The sequence below is a fragment of the Dromiciops gliroides genome, chromosome 1 (genome assembly GCF_019393635.1).
Source record: "Dromiciops gliroides isolate mDroGli1 chromosome 1, mDroGli1.pri, whole genome shotgun sequence".
Lineage (NCBI taxonomy): Eukaryota > Metazoa > Chordata > Mammalia > Microbiotheria > Microbiotheriidae > Dromiciops > Dromiciops gliroides.
Genome location: NC_057861.1, coordinates 124910663 through 124938154, shown reverse-complemented (window position 1 = coordinate 124938154; position 27492 = coordinate 124910663). Strand labels below are relative to the sequence as shown.

Sequence of the window (27492 nt, the reverse complement as noted above, 5' to 3'; positions counted from 1 at the left end):
TATAGTTGAGGAAACTGAGGCAGAGTATAAATGATTTGTTTTCAGGTTACACAGCTACGAAGTGTCTGAGGCTGGATCTGAACTCGTGCTTTCTTGACTTTAGGTTCAGCTCTATCACCTGAACTACCTAGCTGCCTGAAAATGAACAACCAGAAAAATATTATTTAATAACTTTCAGATAATTGCTATGATAAAATGTCATTCAAGAGATCATTCAGCAACAATTTCCTTTCAATTTAGTAACTTCTTTCTTTTTTATTTACATGTGTGCACATATCTATTGTGTCAAGATAATGGAATGTGTTAGATGAGATTTAGCAGATACTCAGGGGCCCACCTGGAGATTGATTTAAACTCATTGAATTGGATAAGGCAACTAACTGCTGACTGGCTTACTTCCAGTTAACTAGATTGTAAGCACATCTGGCTGGTACTTAAGAAGGTATTGTTCTCAGAAGCTAAAAACTTTGAACTTTACATTGAGACCACCTTTGGGTCCAGTGAACCAATGAATTTGAATGACGCTAGCCAATTAGCTTAAAGAACCTCCTATTTCTGGGAGGGGAACATGAAGGAGGAAGGGGACACTGGCAAGAGAGTTCTTCCTCTTTTGGTGCAAGATATCGGCTTGGTGGCAGAGAACTTCAGAAGTGGGAGGTTTAGGAAGGCGAGGATTTCCAGGCTATAAGAAATCCATTCTCAATCTTTCTCTTTCTTTTACTATCTTTCAATAAACCCTTAAAAAACCTAAACTTGTTTATCAGTGATTTTAGTCAGTTTCTCCCCAAAACTGGGGGGACAGATTAGAACCCACATTTAGAATTTTAAATTACACACTATATCTATAGGAAAAGATATAGATTTGGTGGATACAAGAACACATATTATGTGCCATGTAACTATATATTTAACTATTTCAAATTACTATCATGATTCTAATTTTCCAGTCTTATTGAGTAATTTAGCAAAAATTAAATATGTGTATGCTAGTGTTTTTTTAGTATTTCACCCTCCATCCAGATATAAATATTCCTGAAAAAGAATGCTTCTTTTGATTGGGTTATGCCCAGAAATAGAGATAAGGATTTCCCTAAGTTCTCCTCTTCAGCAGGATGGGGTACTGGCTAGAGCTTTCAGCCAGGAAAATCCCATGGTTAAAAAAAATGAGGCTTTTCTTGCCTGAGAAACATACAAACTGTGTCACCTTAGGCAAGTAATTTTACCTCTCTGGGCCTCATTTTCTTTACCTGTAAAATAAGGGGCTTTGACTTCATTTCTAAGATCCTTTCTAGCTCTAGAACTATGATCCTATGTCTTTTGAGATATTCATAGAAACAAGGTGTGCATATACAAAGAAGGCCTTTTCCTCTTCTTCATCCCCCATGTAAGAAGGCTGTTAGAGTCACATGAAATTAAAACTCATATTTTTTAAAAGAAATCATAAGATTAGATTTAGAAAGGGCTATCAAGGTCACGCATTTCAGCCACCTCATTTTACAAATAAAGAGAATGAGACCAGCTAGAAATGTAAACATTTCTAGTCCCTTCTCTCTGAAATCACCTTCTGTTCATACTGTATATATCTTAGATGTACGTAGTTGTTAACATGTCTCCTCATTAGAATGTGAGCTCTCTGAGGGCAAAGACCATGTTTTTGCCTTTCTTTTTGTCCCCAACATTTAGCATAGTGCCTGACACACAGCAGGTGCTTAGTGAATGCTTGTTGACTATCTGTTGATGCTCAGTTATTTCATTTGTGTACAACTCTTCATGATCCCCGTTGGGATTTCCTTGGCAATGATACTGGGGTGGTTTGCCATATCCTTTTCCAGCTCATTTTACAGATGAGGAACTGAGGAAAACAGGGTTAAGTGACTTTCCTAGGGTCACACAGCTACTAAGTATCTGAAGCCAAATTTGAACTTAGGAAGATGAGTCTTCCTGACTCCAGGCCCAAAACTCTATCTAGCTGCTCTGACTGCCTGTTAGTGTCAGTTAGTATTAAAACTTGCTCTCTTTATTCTTTTTCTAGCATTCCTTTTACTAGACTATATTGCTTTATTTTCTCTCCAGATGCTATCAATTCTCTGTCTATGTGGCATCCCTGAACCTCTGATGGCTGATTCTCAAATAAAGTTTTGCATATTTCAATTCAACAAATCATGCCTATGAGTACTCTCTTTCACAGCCTGCTTCCTTAGTAATTCCCCCATCAATTTTGGCTCCACTTAGCTATATAAAATCTTTTTCTTTTTCCATAAAAAAGGAAAAGAAAAGAGGGTGTCTTGATATTGCTAGGATAAGCTTCCCCCTTTACTGTTTCCTCCAATACTAACAGGTGCTTTCCCCATTTCTCCTCCTCCTCCCTCTCTTCCTTTTCTCTCTTTGTCTCTGTTTCTCTCTCCCACACCCCTTCTCCCTCCCTCCCTCTAATTGATCTTCCTAAAGCAGAGGTTTAACCATGTCACACACCCCAGCCATATCAATAAGCTCCATTGTTTCCCTATTACCTCCAAGATTAAATAGAAATTCCCTAAAATATAAATATGAAATATATTTTAATTACATTTAAAACACACAAATTTATGCATGCATATGCAAATACAAATGTATACACATATGTATATACATGTGTGTTTATATGTATATGTGTATGCATGTGTATATGCATATATCCATATATTTGAATTTATTAAAGCCTAAGTCTGCACTGATATTTTTGGGACATTGTGTATAGCAGTATGTAACTATATCTAGAAACATAGATATATAGATATAGACATATACATATATACAAAACATGTTCTCTATTGAATTTTTTATAAGGAATTTATTTCTAACCTTCCTCCCTACCCACTTCATTATAGTCTTATACTTTATTCCTACCAATGCACTCTACAATCCAGTGACATTCTGACCTCCTTTGGTATTCCTTCCTCAAAATACTTCATCTCCTGAGTCTGGGCATTTTTACTTTCTATCTCCTATGGTTGGAATTCTCTCCTTCATTTCTTGTCTTCTTTGGCTTTCCTGAAGTCTCAGGTAAAATTCATTCTTCTATAAGAACCCTGTTCCATTAACACTAGTTCCTTCTCTCTGATATTCCCTCTAAGTTAAACTATCTATCTTGTTCATGTGTTATTGTTTAAATCTTTGTCTTCACTATTAGATAATGAGTTTTTTGAGAGTCGGGGTCTGTTTTTGCTTTTGTTTTTGTATCCCCAGTTTTTAGCACAGTGTCTGACACATACAAGACACAATGAAGGTTTGTTAACATCACTTGACTTTACTCCTCATATGGCAGATGTTATTGGTATGCCTTACTATATCTAGAACCTCCTTTGCTTATAGGGAATCTACTATGTCAAAGTCCCAGTGAACTAATAATTTGTCCATTTTCGACATATTCCCTGCATAGTATTAAATGTATAGTATAACAAAGCAGCCTGAATAGTGTTAGTTATAAAATTGAGCATACAACTAAAACATCAATGACTGAAGATCAGATTGGGTCCCTATAGATTGAATGCTAAAAGCATATTGTCCACAATAGTGACACTGCTAACACAATTCATACTCTACTCTATAAAGGAAAAATTTATTATTTTAAAGTATGCTAAATATGATGCTTATACATGAATAAGAATAGTAACAGCTTGTGAAGAAAAACTATAGATTGTATATAGAAATTTCTATATTAAACAAGTCATATAATCATAAAACTTAGAAATTGGCAAGAATTTAAAATCTATCAATGCTGCTATTATCATAACAAATGATAATCGCAAGAACCAGATTTGGCATGAAAAAATGAAGGAATATTGGCAGGGGCTTATTTTCAAAGCAACTTTTAGGGCTGTTTCATTTGAAGCATTTTTTTCCAAATTAAGGTGACCCAACTCAAGCATAATCTTTCAGAAGATTTCAATCTTTTGCTTGATATTAACTTTTAGTGGGTATATCTCCTTGTGAAAAATATTTCTTAAAGGATATAAGTGGTTTTCAGATATGGAAAACACATTTTAGTCTATAATTTCATAGATTAGTGGAAAGAGGTTAGCTAAGAGCATTAAATTGCTTTGTAGGAATTCTAGCAGTATTTTTACATACACTACACTAAATTCTGTCCCCATTCCATTTTCAGTTTACTAGAACAAAAAAGAAGAGAAAACAACAACAAAAAAAAGATAACTCATAAACTGGAGGATCGCCAATTTTTTTGGTTATTTTTTTCATGAAAAAATAATACTTACGTAAGCACTGTGGTACTTCCCCACTCCAGGTTCCATTCCCTACACAGGTCAAAACAGCAGGAAAGGATAGTTCATAGCCTGGAGAACAGATGTAGCTAATACTAAATCCCCAGTCAAAATTTGTTCCTTCCAGTCTTCCATTAGAGATCTGGGGAGGAGTTGTGCAGGTAACAGCTGTAATTACATTAAAAGCAATTAGACACAGCTGCTGTAAATATCTTGGGTATAAAATATCCGTGAAAGAACCATATGTGTTCATTTAACCTTTTTGGAGGACAATATGGTGGTGACATGTTCTATTCCCCTGACAACATTTCTGCTCTGGGGTTGCAACTATTTCTTAAGGATATAATGGTTTGCTTATCAGGGCTTCTCTTACAAAATATCAGGCTACCCAACATCTAGTGGATGGAGAACATACAGTGACCTTCTATAAACTATACTGTATCAAATAAATTATTAGCTTTATCTAAAATTATTTTACAATGACCTTTAGACACATTAGAAATAAGTATTGTTTAGATAAACATAGTGTAAGTGTTCCAAGCAAGAAGCCCAGAATTTAGAAGTAGCTCTAAGGCATTTTTTTCCCCTGAAGTAAGAGAGAGATTATGTACTTCACCAAAATAGCTTGGTTTCTTTAGCAATACTTATGAACTGGATTAATGCTATGGACTGTGAACCCTGAACCTCTATTCTTTTTCCCCTCCTTGTTTCTTTTCCATTTTCCATTTGAAGTTTTAAAAAAGTGGATATGGATCAGTTTAATCCCATTTAACTAACTGAAAGATGGGGACAATGAAGGGGAGAAAGAAAGGAATAGATGAGAATAAAAAAAGGAAAAAGAAGGCATCTACTTTAAAATAAAAGAAGAAATTATTGGCTAAGTATCAAATAGTTATGAATATTTTTGCCACAATTAACATTTCTTGTTTCCATTGTCATTACAAAAGAACAAAAATGAGTTTTAAAAATCTGTTAGCTATAATGTAAGCTATTTTATCAATAGAGTTAAAATTCTCATTGAATGCTATAGTCTTTTGGGTCAGGGTGAACTTAAAGGAGAAGAAAAAACAATAAACATATTAAACACCTCATTGTCACCCAGCTAATTAGCTGTCAGCTATAGTCCTTTAGAGAGACGAATGATACTGGATGTTATAATCCCACAAATAGTAACAAAAAAAAGAAAGATTTAAAAAATAATTTGAGTAACTGATAATATTCTACACTTATCCAATGTAGTAATTCAGATTCAAAGATTACAAAATGACTTCAAAGCCTTCTTCAAATGTTTAAAACTGAAGGACAAGGCTGTTAAGCCTTGGCAAAAGAGAAATAAATCATACTCTCCCCCCTCATATGTATATACATACATACATACATATGTATATACTTTCACATACACATATGTGTGCATATATATACATACACATAACTATATACACATACATAATTTTAAATGAGCAAGTACTTGATAATTTCTATGGAAAATCTTGATTTTAATTCAATGTAGTTCTTGGATAAGGTATGGACTTTATACTTTCCATGTCTTTAGAAATTCATTCCGATTGTCAGCAAATTAAATTGAAATTAGAACTAATGGACTGAAGTCCTTTATTAATCAAGAGACTAGGCCCCCTCAATCAAAGCAAATAATTGTAGTCATCTTCCAGTAGGCCATATAATCATATGGATTTAAAAAAAAAGACATTCAAAATAAAATTCTCTTGTGACAAGAGAAACATTAATTTTCTCTCTGCAGAGGCTACTTTTTCCCCCAAGGAAAAGAAAATGAAAAGACATGCATAAAAATTTTAGATACTTTAAAATTTACTTATATAAAAATATGAGAAAATATGACAAACATCAATTATAAAATTCAAGAAATAAGATCAAACCTTTACAAGTTGGCATTGTCCCACTCCATGTGCCATTAGTAGTACAAGTTCTAATTCTGGAGCCATTCAATTCCATTGTATAACCTGGCTGGCACATGTAAGTAACATTTTGTCCAACCACATAATCATCTCCATATCTCATTCCATTGGCAGGTATACCTGGATCCCCACAACTGATAACTGTTAAGAATTGAAGTTGGAGAACAGATGGTTAATGTGGTCATGCATTTCATGGAGTGGGGTTGGAAACATATGGCAGACATCATAATTAACTGAGAAAAAAATTGGAAACGTTCATTATAACCACATACCAATTTAAATCTCATACTGAAAACTCCTCACTACCCAAATATTGATTATCACTGTCAATTCTCTGCATATGTCTGAAGACCTGAAAAGCTTAGGTTTCAGGGACTTTAAGTTCAAGAGAATACTTGCTACTATGGCTTCTGGTCAGTTAAATGTCAAACTCACTAGGAATATTTCCAAGAGGATCAGGTATACTTTAAAGAGCTCTGAAGCTAGAATCCAAAACCTAGATTTGAGTCTTAGCTTCATCATTTATTAGAGGCCTGGCTGACCAAATTACTTAACCTTTCTCAACCTTAGTTTCCTCTTTTGTAAAATAAGGGATTTGGTGTTAGATGACTTTTGAAGTTTCTGCGAGTTTTTGATTTATGATCCTGTGATTCTACAAAGACAATTCTTGCATTTCTAACCTATCTCCACAATGACTTTATGAGGATCAAGTGAGGTAATGTATGAAATAACATAAAAGGTTTTATAAACTTGAAACTGTGACACAAATACTGTATGATGTTACTAACAATTTGGAGAGAGCTTCAAGCATACTCATCTCAGGGAAAATCCTTGACATTAAATAGACCAGTTGACTTAGGACTAGATATTTTGAGACACTTTCTTCCACTATACTTGCTATAAGGATGGGGTTAAATAGTCAATGTTTCTTGTCAAATGTGCTACTGAAGATTAGAGGATGGTTCATAATCATTATTGTCCTTTTTATAAGCTATGTACTTTGCAGATGTTCAAAAGGTCTTAAGGAAGTTTCTAGATAAAAACAAAACTTTAAAGATAAAATTTTTATAGAAAGTTTCTCAGATAAAGGTCTCACATCTCAAGTATATAAAGAGCTTTGTCAAATATAAAAGAATATGAGTTATTCCCCAATTGAGAGACAGTCAAAGGATATGAACAGGTAGTTTTCAATGAAGAAATCAAAACAATTTATAGTCATGTAAAAAATGTTCTCAACCTTGAGATATTATTTTACACCTATAAGATTGGCTAAACTGATTGAAAGGAAAAGCAACACATGCTGGAGGGGATGTAGAAAAATTGGGACATTAATTTACTGTTGGTGGAACTGTGAATTGATCCAATTATTTTGAAGAGCAATCTGGAATTATGTCCAAAGAGTTTATAAAACTGCTTACACTCTTTGACCCAGGAGTATTACTGCCTGGTCTAGTTCCAAAGATAATTAGGGAAAGAAGAAAAGAACATTTATGTTCTAGAACGTTTATAGTGGCTTTCTTTGTGGTAGCAAAGAACTGGAAATTGCAGGGATGCCTGTTAATTAGGGAATGGTTAAACAAGTTGTGGTATATGATTGTGATGGAGTACTACTGTACCATAAGAAATGATGAGTTTGTTGATTTTAGAAAAACACGGATAGACTTGCATGAAATAATGAGCAAAATGAACAGAACCAAGAGAACACTGTATGGAGGAACAGCAATATTGTTTTTTGTTTGTTTGTTTTTGTTTTTGTTTTATTTTTTTAGTGAGGCAATGGGGGTTAAGTGACTTGCCCAAGGTCACACAACTAGTAAGTGTTAAGTGTCTGAGGCCGGATTTGAACTCAGGTCCTCCTGACTCCAGGACCGGTGCTCTATCCACTGCGCCACCTAGCTGCCCCAGCAATATTGTTTTAAGAACAACTTTGAGTGACTAGATAATTTTGACTATAAATATCCAAATGAACTACAAAGTACCTTTGAAGAAAGACACTATGTATATGCAAAGAAAGAAGTGTTAAGTAGAAGTATGTATTGAATGGTTTTCTATATACAGGCACACACATTTGTCTAATGGTATCCATCTCTAGGGCAGGGTAGGGAGGAAGGAAGACAAAAAAGGAAAAAAAAACAAAGTTACATTATAACTTTATTATATATTTCAAAGTAATAACAAGTACATGATAGATTTGCAGTTTCATGTGCAATCATCATCATTTTAAAGAATTTTATTATGTTATGGACATGCCTATGTTATTTCATAGATCAAAAATTTTAAAAAATAGCATAAGTACCATTTTTAATGAAGCAAAGGGAATAGACATTTTTATGCAACTAAATTGATCTGGGCAAAGAAGTTAGGCGTGTGTTTTTTCAGAAGTAAGGCAAAATTATTATTTTTCTTACTTTCTGAGTGGACAAAACATGTAGATCACATTTATATTGCATAGCATATTTTACATAGAACCTTCCTCATAAATGACACAGCAAGAAAGTAAAGACAAGGTATCTAGATGGGGCATTTGGACAGAGTGATAGACTTGGACTCAGTTCAAATCCAGCTTCTGATACTTAGCTGTGTGACTCTGGGCAAGTCATTTAATTAAATGAGATAATATATGTAAAATAGTTTGCAAATCTTTAAGTCCTATATAAATACTAACTATTATTACTTTCTCCTTCTTAAAAATGGAATTGAGAACTTAAACTAGTCACATAGCTACTAAGGGTCAATTAATGAGGTTTTAATCTACCTCTTCTGACTCAGTGCCCAGTGTCTAGATCTTTTCACATTCACAAGTTGTACAAAAAATAACTTACATTTGAATTCAAGAAATTTTAGGATTAAAGCATCACATTGACTTTAGACGTGTATGTGTGGACATTCCAGTGTTTAAACTAAATTCTGTTTCATCATTAACTTACCATTAAAATAATACAAGTCAAAATTTCTTTTGTCCTTTTCTAATCGGTTTAAATTATGAGGAATTAAAAGCTTAAACAATCATTTCAATTAAAAAAATTATATGCAGTTAAATATAAAAACCCAAACAAGTTATAATTTAGGTCTTTTGGAAGACCTTTAGCGATTGGGAACCTACTGCTTTCCAAAGCATCCTATTTTGTCATGTTATTGTAATGTATATTATTTTCTTTACAACAGATGATCTGCTGTCCAAAATTTGGACCCATTGTTTCTAATTCTGTACTGCTGCTTCCCACCTAATTTTTTTTTACTTTAAATAAAAATGTTTATTAAAAGTAAAAAAAAATAAATTATATGCAGGATGTTCTCTCTACCTGATATTTCCCCTAGCCCTCAAGACAGTTTGCTGAAATCACACCCACTGAGTACAGTACTTACTTCTATCTTCTTCTTAATTAAAGTTTTGCATGCTTGATAATTTTCTCCTTATGATTATTGATGAGAAAAGAGATAATTTCTAAATCTATTTTGTATGGCTATGCTACAGAAAGTAGAACGGTCAAATAAATAATATTGTTCATTTATTTTCCAGGATTGACACATTTCTATTTACAGAATAAAAGTGTATTAAGTAAAGAAATATACCCACCCAGTGTCTGAGACTCCATAAATCAATTGCCTACACTCCTATGAAAAGGTTTTGTTGACCAGAAAACTTCATGAATCTTTTCTTTCTGATTATACTATATAGATTATTTTCATCAGGAAGTTGGCAGAGAAAAAAATAATAAATACATGATATATTGAAGTCTATCAGGATGGAAGTCAATAAAAAAATAGGAAAAAACGACCATAAGGAAACCCTGAAACAAAGCTTAAGATCTCAGAGATCAATAAACAAGCTTTTATTAAGAACTTACTCTGTTCTAGGCACTGGGTACACAAAGGCGAGAATGAAACATTTCTTACTCTCAAGAATTCTCTTACAGGGAGACAGTATATACATGATGTTCTTGTTATTGTTTGTCCTTTGTTTATGAAGAGGACTAATGACACAATGGGGTAACCTCTTAATTTGAGCATGAATTGGATTTAAGTGAGGCAGAGTTGCACAAAGTCATCAGTCTTATGCTGTCTTCCAGATTCACTGAAGTCTAGTGGCAACACAAAAGTTAAGATGACTGGCAATGGCTTGGGATACAGTGGATGACCTTGGCATCTTTGATGTCTGATCAACCTCTAAGTGCGCCACAGCATCTGCTTCAGCTGCCTTCATGGTCCTTGAAACAAATGTCATTTGCCCATTCCACCTGGGGAGGTCTTCACATGTTTAGGGTAGACAATCCCCTACCTCATCAATGGGTTTGTCGCTGGCTGATTACCCTTAACCTGGTTTAGCTATCTGCCAAGGTGCTTTTACTGCACGTGATACAGCTTCTTTGAGCCACAGGTCAGAGCTGAGTGTCAGGTGGACACCAAGGGTTGATGAGCAGCCTTGAAAATAACTGAGTAAGGGGCGGCTAGGTGGCGCAGTGGAGTCAGGAGCACCTGAGTTCAAATCTGGCCTCAGACACTTGACACTTACTAGCTGTGTGACCCTGGGCAAGTCACTTAACCCCATTGCCCCGCAAAAAAAAAAAAAAAAAAAAAAAAAAAAAGAAAATAACTGAGTAAGCCCTCACACCAGAGGTATAAGTACTCCCAGAACACCCTATATATTCAAAAACGAATAAAAAGAAATACAAGTTGATTTGGGAGTGTGCTAGAAGTTTGGAATGATTAAGAAAGGTTTTGTGTAAAAGGTAGTGCTTAAACTATGCCTTTAAAGAAACAGGAGATTCTATTTGGCAAGTTGAGAATGGGTAATTGAAGCCCACAGATATTAAATGTTAAAAGAGCAAGGTCACATATACGATAAGTAGCAAAATTAAGATTCAAACTGAAGCTCTTTGATAATCAAAGCAGCACTGATTCCACTAAACCATACTCAGAAACATTTTCTTTTGATCAAGGTCTGTGGAACTCAGTACTTGGCCCAGAATAGCTGCTTGATGAATGTTGTTGATTATTTCCAGGCATAGGGGACTGCAGGTACAGAGACATAGGAAGAAGTAAGAAGAATTCAATTCACTTGCAAGTCATGACATCACCTTCCCTGTATAATGGTCCTCTTCTCTTCAAGAATTAAGGACAGGGGCAGGTAGGTGGCACAGTGGATAGAGCATCAGACTTGGCGCAGGAGGACTTGAGTTCAAATCCGGCCTCAGACACTTGACACTGACCACTGTGTGACTATGGCAAGTCACTTAACCCCAATTGCCTTGCCAAAAAATAAAAAATGAAAGACAAAAAACAATCAACAATCTGTGAGCAGTAGTAGCTGCCTCACTGGGAACCCAACTGGCCAGTTCCAGTGAGGCAAAAGCAGCTCATCCATTGGTAGGTGCCTAATAAATGTTAAATTTGCTAGTTGACTGACTGATGAATTTCCAATAAATGGTAATGTACTTCCTTCAACTGGTATTCAAATAGGATGCTTTAAGTACCCCATATAATCCTGTTAAACTTCCACTCCAGCTGTTAAAGTTTGTTAATCTTCTTCGTAAAATGTGATGCTCAGAAATGGACACAATATTCCAAATAAGGTCTGACTGGATCAGAGTAAAAAGAATATATATGGCTTCTTCTAAATAGTATGTTTCTACTAATACAATCAATAATTACATTTCTCCATGAAAAATCTACTCCACTCATACTGGGCGAGAGATTAAACTAAATTATAAAAGGTCATGACAATAAAGTATAAATTCTTGGAGGTCCTGCCAAATTGTACAGATCTGGTGAATATTTCTGGATCTTATTGTCTAAGAACCAGCTTAGTGAAGGCCTGAAAAGATCCAAACCAGAACTTTTGCTACCAGCTGATGAACTTTGAATGCAACTCAAAGGATCATAGGATATATTTATCACTGGAAAGGATTTTAAGAAATAATCTAGTCTAGCTCCCTCAGAGGGGACTGAGGCCTTGAGAGGTTGTGATTTGCTCAAGGTTATATATGTAGTAAATGGTACAATGGTGATTCAACAGGGGCAGCTAGGTGGCACAATGGATAGAGCACTGGCCCTGGATTCAGGAGGACCTGAGTTCAGATCTGACCTCAGACACTTGACACCTAATAGCTGTGTGACCCTGGGCAAGTCACTTAACCCCAATTGCCTCACCAAAAATGGTGATTCAAGCTAAGGTCCTCTAATTACAAATGCAAAACTCTTTCCATTAGAACATGTTCATCTGTATTTAACTGTCTGTTTCTCTATTGGGAGTGGGGGAAGTGATGGGAAGGGGACAGAGATCCACACTAAGGAACTCAAGAATGTTTTGGAATATTTATCCCATTATGGAGGGTCTCATTGGCTTGTTTCATCATTACAATAAATTATTCAATCAAATGTAGTTTGTGATTCAATTTTGTTGTTCAGTCATTTTTCAGTCATATCCAACTCTTCATGACCCCATTTGGGGTTTTTCAATGCCAAGTGTCATTTCCTTCTCCAGCTGATTTTATAGATGAGGAAACTGAGGCAAACAGGGTTAAGTGACTTGCTCAGGGTAATACAGGGTCATAATAAGTGTTTGAAGCCAGATTTAAACTCAGGAAAAGGAGTCTTCCTGAGTCCAGGCCATTCCAGTGCCAGGGCATTCTATCCACTATGCCACTTAGCTGCCCAAACTCTTTTCCATAACAACTACTTTCTAGCTATACTGTCCTATGTCTATCTTCTACCCATGCCGTTATATTTTTTTACCCTAGTATAGGACTGCACATTAAATTTTATCTTATTAGCAACTTTTCAAGATATTTTGGATACTTAATAATGTCATCCAATGAAGTAGTTATTTCTCCTAGCTTCACGGCATTTAACAGGTCTTTGTCTATCATTATCTATGTCTTTACATTATCTTTGACTATCATTATATTCTATTTTATCTTTGTCTAACATTATCTATGTCTTTACAAAAGGCATTGATTCATGTGTTTCACATATATGCCAAGGAGAGAACCTTGCAATACTCTACTAGAGACATATGTCTGGGTTTATATCAAACCATTAATCATTACTCTTTGGATTCAGTCAGTCACAATTCTAGAGCTAGAAAGTTCCTCAGTAGCCATCACTAGTCTAATTGTCTCATTTTACAGTTGAAGAAACTGAGATTCAGGGAAGTTGAGCAATTTGTCCAAGTTTACACAGTTCATAAGCATTAGAGGTAGGATTTATATTCAGGTCCTTTAATATATGAGTCACTACATACTATAGTATTCTATACTATAAAAATGTATTACAACTAACTATGTTTCAGGATCCTGGGAAGATGGTGAATGGCAGGGCAACCTAGGGGGAGATGTTCTTCAACTACACCAAATAATATAAGTAAAAAATATAAAAATATTTTTAAAATACCAAAATGTAGAAAATTCAACAACAACAGAAAGAAGAAAAATGAATGGAACCATCATAAGGTAATTGCTGAAGACTATGTTACCAGTGCTCTGTCCCAGGATTACCCTGTCTATCACAGGCCACAAGGTAACCTAAAATGGCTTGTAACCCTGGGGTTTCAACAATTATAGGAATGACTTAGGAATTAAATGCTTGCTAGTTTTCTGGTATCCATGTTCCCAGAGCAGGTGGAGACTCCAAAGCTCTGAGTTTTCCCATACTTGACTCTACTCTCTCACAACCTAGACCCTGGTTCTGGATGGTCCTTCAAATAATATAAGAGGAGAGGGAGAAAAGGTAGAGAAGAAATATTCAAGGATAAAGGCTTCTTAAACCTCCACCCTGTCAGCAGCATCATGCAAACCTTTGCTCAGCAGCCAGGGGTAGCTTGAGTCTAAAGGTCAGATACAGTGAGGACTATGAAGCTTGTAAGGGTGAGAGTACTAAAGGTGAATAATATACCTTATTATAATGACTGATCAGAATCATCTGGAAACAACGTCCCAGTTGGTCACCATTGCCCTTTCAGGGAAATAGACCTAGCCAAGAACCTGCACCATGAGCATTTGGAAGGGGACAACAGCATTGGATCTTTAAAATGGAAAGGACTGGTGGCTAAAAAAAAGTATGTTGTCAGGAAGGACATTAGAGAAAAATCAATATTCTGCTCAAATAAATTAAATAGGAAAAATGAATAAACATTAGAAGAATCATTTCAATGGATAAGTACTTTATAACAAAGGAAAATTAATCAGAATCCCCTGAGGGAGGTCCCAGAGAACAGATAATTGCAGTGGCAAAGAAAAACATGACAAAATAGTATATATATTGTCAGATGTGGTCACTGGATCCAATGTTTTTGTTAATTATTTTGTTACAAAGGAGTAATCAAATTGGGATGAGGGAAGGAGTTGAAATGATAATGAAAAAGACAAAGGCCATCAATAAAGATATGTGTGTATATCATACGTATACTATATATGAAATACTAAATAGCATTATTATATATTAATACATACTAAGTAACATGATCATATATTAACATATGCTGTATACTATTACATATTAATGTGTATGTGTATATATATATATGTGTGTATATATATATGTGTATATATATATATATATATACTAATGCATACTACTACATGTTACACACACAAAGTATATGGCCCTGCTCTTGCTGAGAATGGTAGCTTCAGCTACCAGAGGCCTACTCTCCCTACCCAGGGCTACATGAAGAGATGAACACATGGCCCTGTTATTTCTTTTGTCTCTGTTCATTCTATTCCTCCCTGCTCTTAGCTAAAGGAATACTGGAAATGGACTTGATTTGGCTGCAACTTTGTGAGCCCTGAAGGTCCAGAAATTGGAGACCATGCCAGAGTTTGCTGGCAGCTGAGGCCGGTCTACCAGAAAGACACTAGTCCAGTGGTATATTGACTCTAAAATACTATGTTCTATTGAAACAAGGGATTGTCTCTGTCCATCAGCTATGCCACATTTGAAAATAAACTTGGAAATTTGAGGCCTGTCTCTTGAGGGAATGATTTAATATAGGGGCAAGTATATCCCTGGTAAGGGGAAAGTTTTGTTTGTACTTTTGTAGTTGCAATATTTTCTCAGTAAAATATAGCTATTGTAAAAGGTGAGATTAATTATTAGCTAAATGATATAGGAATACCAACCACTGATGCTTGGTATTAGAGGGAAGACCTAGGAATGTGGGAATGAACAAACAGCATTACAAGCTCCAATGTCTATCAGCAGTACCCTTAAACCCGCAAGAAGGAGCTATACCTGGCTAACTTTATTCTGAGGAAGCCAAATCATGAGTTGGAATAAGGACATCCAGAATTCATAAGGCTACTACATGTATGCATGTATATAGATAAATGCTCATATTATGTACATACATACATACATACATACACAATGTATATGTGTGTATGTGTGCATGTTTATATATATATGTGTGTGTGTGTGTGTGTGTATGTGTATATATGGATATGGATTTGTATGTGTATATTGTGTCTTGCTGTTGACTATATGACCCTGTGCAACCCTCAGTGCTCTAGGCAAGTTTCTGAGATAATAAGCTTCAAAGAAGGAGCTGACCTACATTGGCAGGAGGAGTTTCCTCATCTGGAAACTCCCTATGCCCATGAAATAATAAATACAGTCTCTATTCCTATCCCTACTACAATGGGTTCTGTTGGCCTAATGAGGCTGGGCCAACTCTCTCCCAGTAAGGGACATTCTAGTTACACATTTAGACAGGGGTCTGTTACTGCAGAGCTAGGCCTCTAAAATGAGGGGGCAGGTTATTTTCTCATACTGGTTCTACAAGTCTCCAACTCTGGAGTCTTAGGTCAGGGAAAATTATTTCAAGCTAAGGGTTTGGCTTATGTATAGAATATCCCCAAAAGGCATTAGAAATGTCATTAATGTACAATGTAGATAAGGTATAGGTTGGCTATTTATTTCTGCTACTCAAAAGAAATGCTTTAAACACAAATAACTAAAATTCATTCACAAAGACTTAAGGCATGAAATATACAACTCGTATACTCTCTGAACAGTTTGATATTTAAAGCTTTAAAACATGAGACACTTAGTGAAAATGCTTAATAGCCTTAGCTCTATACTGCATGGCTATATCTAGATCCATGGGCTCAGGCTCATTCTGCTAAAGGAGGTTATCCTCTCCTCTGAGAAGCATTGTGACAACTTCAGGGAGCATCTTGCAAAGGGTTGCTGGCACTTACTGAGGGACCCATGAATTCCCAAATTTTTGACCTCACTAGGCCATGTGGGCCTCCTGAATTCTCTATGAGAGAAAAACAACTGAGTGGCAACCAGGGAGGTCTTATTGCTTATTAATAAGTATAATAATTATTAATATAATTATATTAATTCATATTATTAATAATATATTTATTAAGTGCTTGATATGTGGAACACTGCACTAGATTCTGGAGAAAACAAATTTTTATATAAACCATGCTTTTTGCCATTATGAATTTTATCATCTATAAGATAATAATTGACTTACATGCATGACAGTCTCTTTCACCTTGGTTTCCTTATTTGTGAAGTGAGGTGAAAGGATTATTAAGATCCTTTCCAGTTCTCATTATTTGATCTTAAGAATATTATCCAATTTGCTCATTTAATTTTCACTGGAACACTGATTTCCAAGCTTTCTTCTAGCTTAAAAAAATTCTATTATTTTAGTACTCTGTCACAAAGGGGCCCAAGATATGACTTGATATTGTTGGAATAGGTAGTATTATCTCTGAGATTTAAGATGGCAGGTAACTACTTCAAATTTGTTTTATACATTTCAAGTTTTATTATATGAATACTCTATCTTTTTATTAACATAGATAAACTTAAACAATTTATGTAAGCTGTGGTTGGTGCCATTTTTGAGTGGCTCAAAGTCCCAATTTGCATTGTAATGGCCTTGTACAGATGGAGTAACTTGACAAGTTTGAATTAGAACTTTTCATTCCAATTAAATTTAGTTACCCCATGTAGACACTGCCTAAATCTATGATTTAGAATGGTTTGTCTCATTCTAGGTCTTTTTTGTTTGTTTGTTTCTTTACTGAATTTTACATTTTTACCAGTTTTTTCCCCAAAGAACTAAACCAAGTGTTACTGATTTCAGCTCTGTGTGTGTGTGTGTGTGTGTGTGTGTATGTTTCCATGACTCTTCTTCATCACTGCCATAATTTTACTTAGTAATGAATTAAAAAGGTGAAATTTATATCTGCAAATAGCTCAAGTATCTCAGTATAACACACAAATACACACACATACTCTCACACTTTACAGAAAAGGAACTGAAGCAAATAGGAGTTCAATGACTTGCTCAGGGTCATTCAACTAGTGAATGTTTCAGGTCAGATTTGAAATCAGATCTTCCTGACTCCAGGCTTTATCCACTACACCCCCTCTCTGCCCCTCATTTAGTGTAACCCATTTACATAAGAAAAAACACTTTCCAAAGCCCATATAGCAAATGAGAAAACTAGAATTTGAAACCAGGTCCTTTGATTTCAAAGGAAGAGCTCCTTCTGTTACACCATTCTCCCACCCACCTATGATTCCATAACAACTAAGCAAAATGTGGAATATGCATGAAAGAAATATGATAGTTTTGTCAGTCTCAGTCTCCCACAACTCTACCTTATACCCAAATTCAAACATAACAATTGTGCTTTGAATACAAGATGTATATGTTTGGTGGTACTGAAATGCTATTTCATAAAAATAATACCTTTGACAGAATCGTTATTTCAGAAAATGACTTTGGAGTGCAACAGATTATTGGTTAGCCACTAACAGTTATGAGTTGACATAAGAGTCTTAGTAAAATGGTATTTGGGGCCTGAATTTCATGGATAAGTATACTTAAATAGAAAGAATGAAAAATAATATGCAAAACACAAATAATTCTAGCTTTTTCTCTATTCCAAAGTGTGGGTCCTTTTCTACGACTGCCCACTTGAAGAAAATGCCCATCTATTAGAAGTTTCTTTAGTGATAAACAGATGTCATTTTGGCCAATGAGGAGCTTTGTATTTGCCAGTCTACCTAAAAGAGTCAGAAAATCAAGCATTCTTATTACAGTTTAACCTAAAGGTAGTATTTAATCAACAGCTCTTGAGCATTTAAAACTAGAAAATCTAGTAAATATAGCTGATATCTCTGTTTTTCTTCTTATATTCTGATTCATTTGGTGCCAAACTGAAATCTGACATTCACTCTTTAGACCATTAATTAACAAAATCAATAAAATATTGGTTCTATTATTTAAAAATAGGAAGCATTTAAAAATTAATATAAGTTGAAGAATTCAAAAAAATAATTAAAAAAATTTTTTTTCCTAGGTTCAAATATATTCCCTCAATATGACAACTGAATTGCAAGTAAAAACTCTAAAATTATATATACTGTGTTTTCTCAAGTGTCAGGAAGGCGAACCAAATTCTATAATTTCATGTTACCTTCTGGAGTTGGCAAATAACATTGTATATGACATAAATACATTTTCAAAAACCTGAATAAGTTAATAGGTCATAAGAGCCCCTATAGATTTCATCAAAATAAAATTACATGATATCTATGCTTGATCCTGGAAATTTAGAAACTAACACTACTCTTGAAGAGACAGACTGAAACAATAGTGACCAATTTTAGGAAAATATATATTTTGTTTTTAGTGTAGTAGCATGTAAGACATTTAACTGTGCCAAAATGACTACCTGGTAGAAAACTGCAGTTGAGGGAAGATATTTTTTATTCAGGTTTCTAGTGTGTCCTAAAATGTTATTAAGATTTCTATCTCTTAAAATGAAAGAGAATGTACATAGTCAAGATACTGCACAATTTAAAATGTCATCCTTCTGATTTTCAAAGCTTTCTGTATATTTTAAAAAATCAACTAATTCAAAGTTATGTTTTCTAGCTTCTGGAGTACCAGTATAATAGAAAAAAACACTGCTTTGGGTTCATGTGGATTTTTCAAAATATAAGTGAGTAAATTTGACTTCATTTCCAGGTAAAATTCTACAATATATATTTTAAAATAAAAATAACCACAATAGCAATAACAATAATTAGTGTCAATATAAGAATTTAAGTTTTTCAAAGTGCTTTACAAATATCTCATCTTTTTACATTTTATTACCTAGTAGATTAGGGCTATTATTATTCCAAGTTTATAGATGAAAAAACTAAGGTGGACAGAAGCTAAATGACTTGCCCAGAGGCACACAGCTAGTCTTTTGGTGGTCAGATTTTAACTGAAGGTTTGCTGAATTAAGGCCCTCCACTCATGTCACTTAACTGGCCTGTGAGCACTTTAAAGGGAAAGTAGTAATAAGTAAGGATCGACATTGGTTCAGTCATGCCAGATTACATTAATTTCCTTTTTTTTAATAGCCTTAGTGGGCTTGAAAAACAAAGGAAGGCTTTTAGCAAGATCATCTTTCATAATATACAAGATGCAGAGTTGTGAGATCTGTGTTAATGAGGAGCATCTTTCCTGAATTGTCTTAGTTGTCAGTATTCTATCCATTACTTTAAAAAAAATTTTTTGGGGGGGGGGCAGCTAGGTGGCACAGTGGATAAAGCGCCAGCCCTGGATTCAGGAGGAACTGAGTTCAAATCCGGCCTCAGACACTTGACACTTGCTAGCTGTGTGACCCTGGGCAAGTCACTTAACCCTCATTGCCCAGCCAAAAAATTAAAAAAAAAAATTAAAAAAAAATTTTTTTTGGCAGGGGAATGTGGGTTAAGTGACATGCCCAGGGTCACACAGTTAGTGTCAAGTGTCTGAGGCTGGTGTGGTAAAATAATGGAATTTGGCAGATGCCCAGGGGTTGGACTTGATTGACTTAGCAGTGTTTGAACTGGCTGTGAATGAGAAACTACTAAGTACCCACTTAAGATGATTAGATTTTGAGCCACACCTGGCCCACCCTGTTAAACCTAGTTTAAACTTGGTCAACCCTGAGAAGGAGTGTCCTTAGAGGCCGTGGACTGCGTCATCAACAGGGAACCAGTCTCAGCAACATAACTTGAAGGACCTCCCCTTTGGGGGAGGGGAAATAAGGTAGAAAAAGGGACCTCCCCCCCTTTTTTTCTATCTGGCCTGGGAGGAGCTTTCAGAATGGACTGGAGACTGGCTGCACAATGGACTTCCATAGAAATTACAGACCCCTAGTTTTGAGTTAATAAAATCCAGCTCTTTGAATTAGCTGAACTGAAATTGAGTTTGGGGATTGTATAGGCCTTTGCTAGAGTTAGGGAGATTATCCATTTTCCTCTTTCCCTTTGCTGTGTATTTTATTCTCATTAATAAAACCTGATTTGGGGGCAGCTAGGTGGCGCAGTGGATAGAGCACCCGCCCTGGAGTCAGGAGTACCTGAGTTCAAATCCAGCCTCAGACACTTAACACTTACTAGCTGTGTGACCCTGGGCAAGTCACTTAACCCCAATTGCCTCACTAAAAAAAAACCAAAACCAAAAACAAAAAACCTGATTTTGTGGAAAAGAGACTCTCCATACCCTTTCTTATTGGCCTGGGAGAAATAACTAAAAAAGGCAGTTTGGAGGGGAGGAAACTTTGGGCCTAGAGATCCCTCATTATCTTCTGGAACCCAATATTATGGCGAACCACCCAATTAACTCTCCCCATATTAAATTTACCACCCACACCAGATTTGAACTCAGGTCCTCCTGAATCCAGGGCCACTGCTTTATCTACTGTACCACCTAGCTGCCCCCTATTAATTCCTTTTGTATTTGCTTGTGTATATTAATTTCTATCTCCCTAATGGAATGTAAGCTTCTTGAGTACCTGAGTAGGTATCTATCTATTCATCCATTTATTCATACATCCCATTATTTATTGTTTGTTTCTGTTCATTTTATTCAGACTGTGTATTACTAGAACCTGGCACATAGTAGGTGCTAGCAACTGTTTGCTGAAATGACTTTAATTGCAAGGCATTCACAAGGCCCTGAGTATATTCAGATAGATAAGATGCCAGCCCTGCTCTCAAGAAGCTAACAATCTAATGTATACAATATCTAAACTTTGGGAGTTTGGGGATTTCTTTATATTTCCTCATCTTAGAGATGATCTCTTGTATGCATTTGAGCTCTAAAAGACTACCAATTCATTTTCATGTCCTTTAGACTGTCCATAAGGACCATTTGATACATTAATGCCTTGTTTATATGAATGAAGTTCTATTACTAGAACTTCTAAAGTTCTCCAGGAATAACTCCACTTTGTTCTCTGAAGAGAAGCAGGACATCAAATAAAGAGCACAGGACTGTGAGTCACAAGATCTGAGTTTGTGTACTGACTCAATCGCTTAATAACTCTGTAAAGGCAGAATTTTGTAAACTACCATGTACTATATAATTGTAAGCTGCTACATGGTACAATGGATAGAATACCAGGCCTGGATCAGGATGACCCAAGTCCAAATCTATCCCCAGACATTAGTAGCTCTTTGACTTAGGCAAATCTATTTGCCTCAGTTTCCTCATCTGGAAAATGGTAAAAATAAGAGCACCTACCCCTCAGGGTTTTGGTGAGGATCAAATGAGATAATCATCATAAAGCACGTAGCACCAGGCCTAGCACATATTAATCACTATATAAATGTTAGCTATTATTATTAGCTATAGCAGTGGTATTGTCGCTCAATTCAGAATATCAGAGGAATGATGGCTTTAAAAAGTTATCTTCATATGATGTAGGAATATAGACTTAGAGCTATCTTTTCAAGTAGACTGTAAGCTTCTGGAGAGGGAGGAATGTTTTTTGCCTTTGTATCTTCAGCACTTAGCACAGTAGTTGACACAGAGTAGGTATTTAATAAATGCTTGTTGTCATTTTATTTTCCCAACCCCATTATTTTAGTCCTGTGGTAACCCTTTCATGGCATATAATTTATTTTCAGTCACAATATGAATAAACAAAGTATTTATTACAAATTTACTACATACAAAGTATCACATAGTTATTTCATTTGGAGTCTTTGTATTCTCTAAGAATGTAAGCTCAATGAGTTTGGGGACCATGTCTTATTCATATTGATATCCACACAGCACCTAGCATCATGTCTTGCTTATAGGAGATGCCCAACAAATAATGAATTAAATTGAACTGAATTATAAAAATTTCAAAAATTTTTTTTCTCCAAATTTTTTAGTGTTAATATGAACATTTTCATGAGGAACAATTCATTTAAACACTAATGCTAGGATACTTCCCTCATTTCGAAACCTATTAAACCATAAATATCTTCTCTTTATAAACACAGTATTGTGTGATAGGAAATAGTCAAAACATTTTTCCCTTCATTACTAGTAATATATATGAAAACAAGTTACTGAAAATTTAACTTACTTGTACAGTTGGGCAAGGATCCAGACCATGTTCCATTGGCTGTGCACTGCCGAACTGATGATCCAGAAAGTATATATCCCTCCATGCAGGAATAAATGACTGAACTGGAGAATGTTGTACCATCTATACGGAACACTTTCCCATTGGCAGTAGTCCCTGGGTTACCACACTGCACAGCTATAAAGCAAATTGATAAGAGTGTATATAACACAGCAATTAGAGAAGCTCTCACAAAAAGTTAATGACTAAATAATTACTAAAAATTACCCAAAGGCGCTATAAAGTACCCTAAAAATAAACAAAGCACCATGTTTTAGGATTGCTTGAAATTCAAGATGAATTTATGTGGTTTTTATTAGTTTAATTACTAGGAATGTAAATTGCATTATGGACTACTTGTTCAGACTTTTATTGTTGAATTGAGTGAAAAACGTGTGTGGTGCAGTAATTACTCAATAGCATAGCCTCCAGGCATCACAAAATCCTTGAAGAAAGAATTATAAAATTCTGTGCCTTATACTAAAAATACACCTAGTGTAAAATTAGAAGATAAGCTTTGTAACAATAATGAGCTCCCACAGAGGTTTGTTTTTATTTGATTTCTTTTATGGGAAGGGTATAAAAATATGCTATTTAAATATTATAGACATTCATTTATAATGTGATTTATACAGATATATAACTCATTTTAATTAAATGATCATGAATTCTATTTCAAGATTAGGTAGAATAAAAATCCACTACACATAAACTAAAATAATTGTAGTTAAATTTTAAAAATACATTTTAATAAACTCTTAATATACTTCACACCTATAAAGGGAAAAGAAGGGAATAACCATTTATTTAACATTTACTATGTACCAGGTACTGTGATAAACCTTTTTTAGAAATCTCTCAGTTGATCCTCACAATAATTCTTTGAGGTAAATGCTATTGTTATGTCCATTTTATAATTGAAGAAGCAGGCAAACAGAGGTTGTGACTTGACCAAGGTTACACTGTTACTAAGTGTGAGGTCATATTTGAATTCAGGTCTTCCTAACTCTGGGTGCAGTGCTCTCTCTACTATGGTATGAGATGCCTCTATATACTGCATGTTTCCATCTATAATAGAATATTTCAAGGATAGGATATTCTGAACCAGTTGTCATCTATATCACATATGGATTTCAAATAATTAGAATGTTGTTGTTGTTACTTATTCATTTTTCAGTCACATCCGACTCTTTGTGACCCCTTTTGGGGTTTTCTTGGCAGAGATACTGGAGTGGTTTGCCATTTCCTTCTCTAGCTCATTTTACAGATGAGACAACTGAAGCAAACAGGGTTAAGTGGCTTGCCCAGGGTCACACAGCTAAATATCAAAATACATAGAACGTAATTTAAAGTTTTGCTGATAATTCAAATATAAATTAGGCTGCTGTAATAATTCATGGTCTAAGGCAATTGATCTCAGGTTCCATTTTGATGTTTCATCCCTTACATGGTTCACTGCTTCACAGAAAACACTCAGAATGTGACAAAACCTAGATTATCTTTATCTGACCAAACCCTTCATCACAGTACAGATAGCAAATAAACAAGGTTTAAATAGAGTAGATAACTGACTGGAGTAGCAATGCAGGTTGAACAAAAGAAACAAGGCAGAGAACACAGTAAAGAAAGGATAGGATAATAACTACTCCCTGCCTCCACAACTTGGCTGACAGGTACATCCAGGCAAACTAAATTCTAGACAGGAGATCACTCCTTACATGGGACAGTGTTCATGATTATATTCATTTGGGGGTAGGTAGTACTCTTCATTTCCATCAACTCAAAACTGGTTGAACATCTACCTTGGACCACTATCCATTTCTCAGAGAGATAAAGTTCCCTGGCTTCTGTTCCTGGGCAGCTTCTGACTCCCACTATCTATCAGGCCCTTCTTCAGAAGGGGAAAAAAAAATACTTTCTATCATCCCTCTTGCTGATAAATGGCAATGCTGAAAATGCTTTGTCTTGGGATGAAGTAAATACCCATAGCTTTGTTGATACTTTTAATTCAGCTGAGTATTTTAACTTTGTTTCCTTTTTTTTTCCCCATGTTGTATTTAATGCAACTAAAATCTTGTACTTTTTGTTTTAAGAGAAGAGGGTGTTCTGTTCCTTCTACCTACTGCTTTACTGAAAATGTAGCCCAACAAGAATGTAACAGTGCCTTCAGACAATGAGTTTTCTTTATCAAAGCATTATGTGTAGAGTAGGATGTTTTTAAATCTATGTTTAAAGAAAAATAGTAGATGAAGGTACAGACTTACAAAATATAAAAGTGCCCTAGGGTAATTAAGAAAAGGAAAGCAAATATTCTGTAGGCATTTTTAGGAGAACCAAGTGGTATCTCCCAAGTGAAGTAAATGGGTATTAAGGAAAGGTAAATACTATACTCAATTACCCCTCCAGTGCTTGGGAGAACTTCTGCCTCGGGCACTTTGAAAGTTATCTAGTCCACTGAAACACTGATAAGCTTCTTACCCTAATAAGTGCTTGTTCACTTGGCTTTGAACATTATGTGTCTTAAGAATCAAAGCTAAAATTATTTTATACATTTTAGTTAAAATAATATAATGACATATTATTTCAAAATTTCACTCTTTATTCAGTTTTGACCATATTACATTACTTTTTACTTCTCAGAAATCATCTAGGACAGATACTTCCTAGCCTTTCCACTTTGCTTGACTGGGCTGTTTGCTCATAGCGCTTAAGTGAGATGTGAGTCAATAATTCCTTTCTTTCCCATGAGATAGAAGACTACCAGACATTATCTTTTACTCCAGTCACTGGCTTATAAGGACTTCAAGGCCTTTCCACTTATTCCCTGCCATCCACTCACACTATGCCATTTTATCTACTTATATAACCTGAGGAACTTTAAGATTTGCCTTCTACCCCACCAATACATCCTTAGGAATTCTGGGACTTTCCATCTGCCCTGCAATTGAACTTTATTTCATGCATTGTTCCTCCAAATGATATGAGCTCCTTGAAAGCAGGAAATATCTTTTTTTTTACTTGTATCTCCATCATTTAATATAAAGTTTTGCATATATTAAGTACTTAATAAATACTTTTTCATTCATTAATTTCCTTTGTAAATCTTGCTATGGCCATTGGTCTATGGCAATAAAATCCTAACACATTCAAATGCAGAATATCATCTTATTTGTATGTTAATTATCTTTTTTCTAATAAAAATGTAGATCTGAAAATAAAATAGTTATCACCAACGAGACATCCAAAAAAGACTGTTTTCCTTCTTTCTCATCCGGGATTCTAGAATCAGCAATTTTCTCATCTCTTTAATTTCCCATCAATTCTTCCCTCCTTTCGCTCCAAGCTGTCAAGCACTTGAAAACATTGGCCAAATGGTGCTCAAAAACTGCTTTAGTTGCTTTACAATAGCTTGTGAGGGGTTCTGAATATGAGCATTATTTATACATCAGTGATTCAGTAAGCAAACTCAGCTCTCCATGTATTTCTGCCTTATTTCATGAATGTATAAAGCATCAGTTCTGTTTCATCAAGTTTCCTTGTATGAAAAGTACTGGCCTGTCTCTCCAGAACTCAATCTGAAGTTGTACTGAACACTTTCTGGAAGACCTTTATGAACTTTCACATCTCCTGGCCCCTTGACTCTTTCTGAATGAATACATATTATACTTTTCCCTGGATCTTCCTTGTTCATAACTTCTATCTCCTATCCCTTTTTAACATACTTTACTGATAGCATGACATCTGGTCTGGAGGACATGAATTGAAAAGGAAAGAAAGCATAGGCAATAGAGAAAGAATAAAGAGAGGCACAGTCTTGTAAGAATAGAATCAGGATCATTAAAACAAGGAATGAGGTAATGTAGATGAGAAAAGTTAAGGAGAACAAGCAGCTGTTTGTGTGTGTGTGTGTGTGTGTGTGTGTGTGTGTGTGTGTGTGTGTGTGTGTGTGTAAATGAGAGTGTCTAAACTCTGTAGGGTAAAAAGAGAAGAAAAAGGAATACTACTTAAGATGATAAGGGACAAAATTTTTGTTGTGTGTGGGTTTTTTTGGTGGGGCAATGAGGGTTAAGTGACTTGCCTAGGGTCACACAGCCAGTTAAGTGTCAATTGTCTGAGGTTGCATTTGAACTCAGGACCTCCTGAATCCAGGGCTGGTGCTTTATCCACTGCGCCACCTAGCTGCCCTCCAAGGGACAAAATTAAAAAAAAAAAAAGGAAAGAAGGAAGAATTTCTCTGATTCTAAATCCTATACTTCCTTGACAAAGAATAATCTTTGGATTATCAGGAAAGAATATGAATAGTGAATAAAAGAAATAACACTCAAGGTACTCAGGTAATACTCATGTAAATAGAAAGATAGCACATTGTTGCCCTGATGAATTCAGGTCACCAGGACTAGCTGAACTAAATTCTTTTGAAAGTACTGAGTGAATAAGAAGATATGATCAGAAGTGACTTGCTAACTGTTCTTCAAGGTACAATCTTCCATCTACATTCTTGCTCACAGATTGTCCAAGCCTTGAATGCTTCATTTGCCCCAACTCTTTTGCAGAATCCTTAGTTTCCTTCAAAGTTCAGACATGTAGGCTTTCCTGACTCCCAGTTGTTAGTGCCCTGCCAAGAATTAGAGCCCTGCTTCTCTTTGGCAGAATTCTTGTGACATACCACTAACTTCTCCTGAGACTACTTGACATCTGCTAACCAATTATTGCCAGATCGTCCCCAAATTATATTCTACCCATATGCCAAACTTCCTTCTCCCAACCCCTCTACTAGCTTTGACCTATTTTGACTTCTTGCTACCAGCCTAACTTTATACCCTTCTCTCTTCATTTCCTTCTAGTGCTCACTGCTCTGCCCTACTAAAATCAACAGCTTTGCTTTAG

At 35.3% G+C, this 27492-nt stretch overlaps 1 protein-coding gene across 1 annotated transcript in view; it reads right to left on the bottom strand.

Annotated features, from left to right (window-relative positions):
- The window catches only part of CSMD3 (CUB and Sushi multiple domains 3), a 1584452-nt gene that overhangs the window by 38226 nt on the left and 1518734 nt on the right, over nucleotides 1-27492 (bottom strand). The window contains 3 exon segments of the mRNA XM_043974157.1: nucleotides 4254-4427; nucleotides 6155-6334; nucleotides 22567-22743. Coding sequence (XP_043830092.1) covers nucleotides 4254-4427; nucleotides 6155-6334; nucleotides 22567-22743 — 531 coding nt within the window.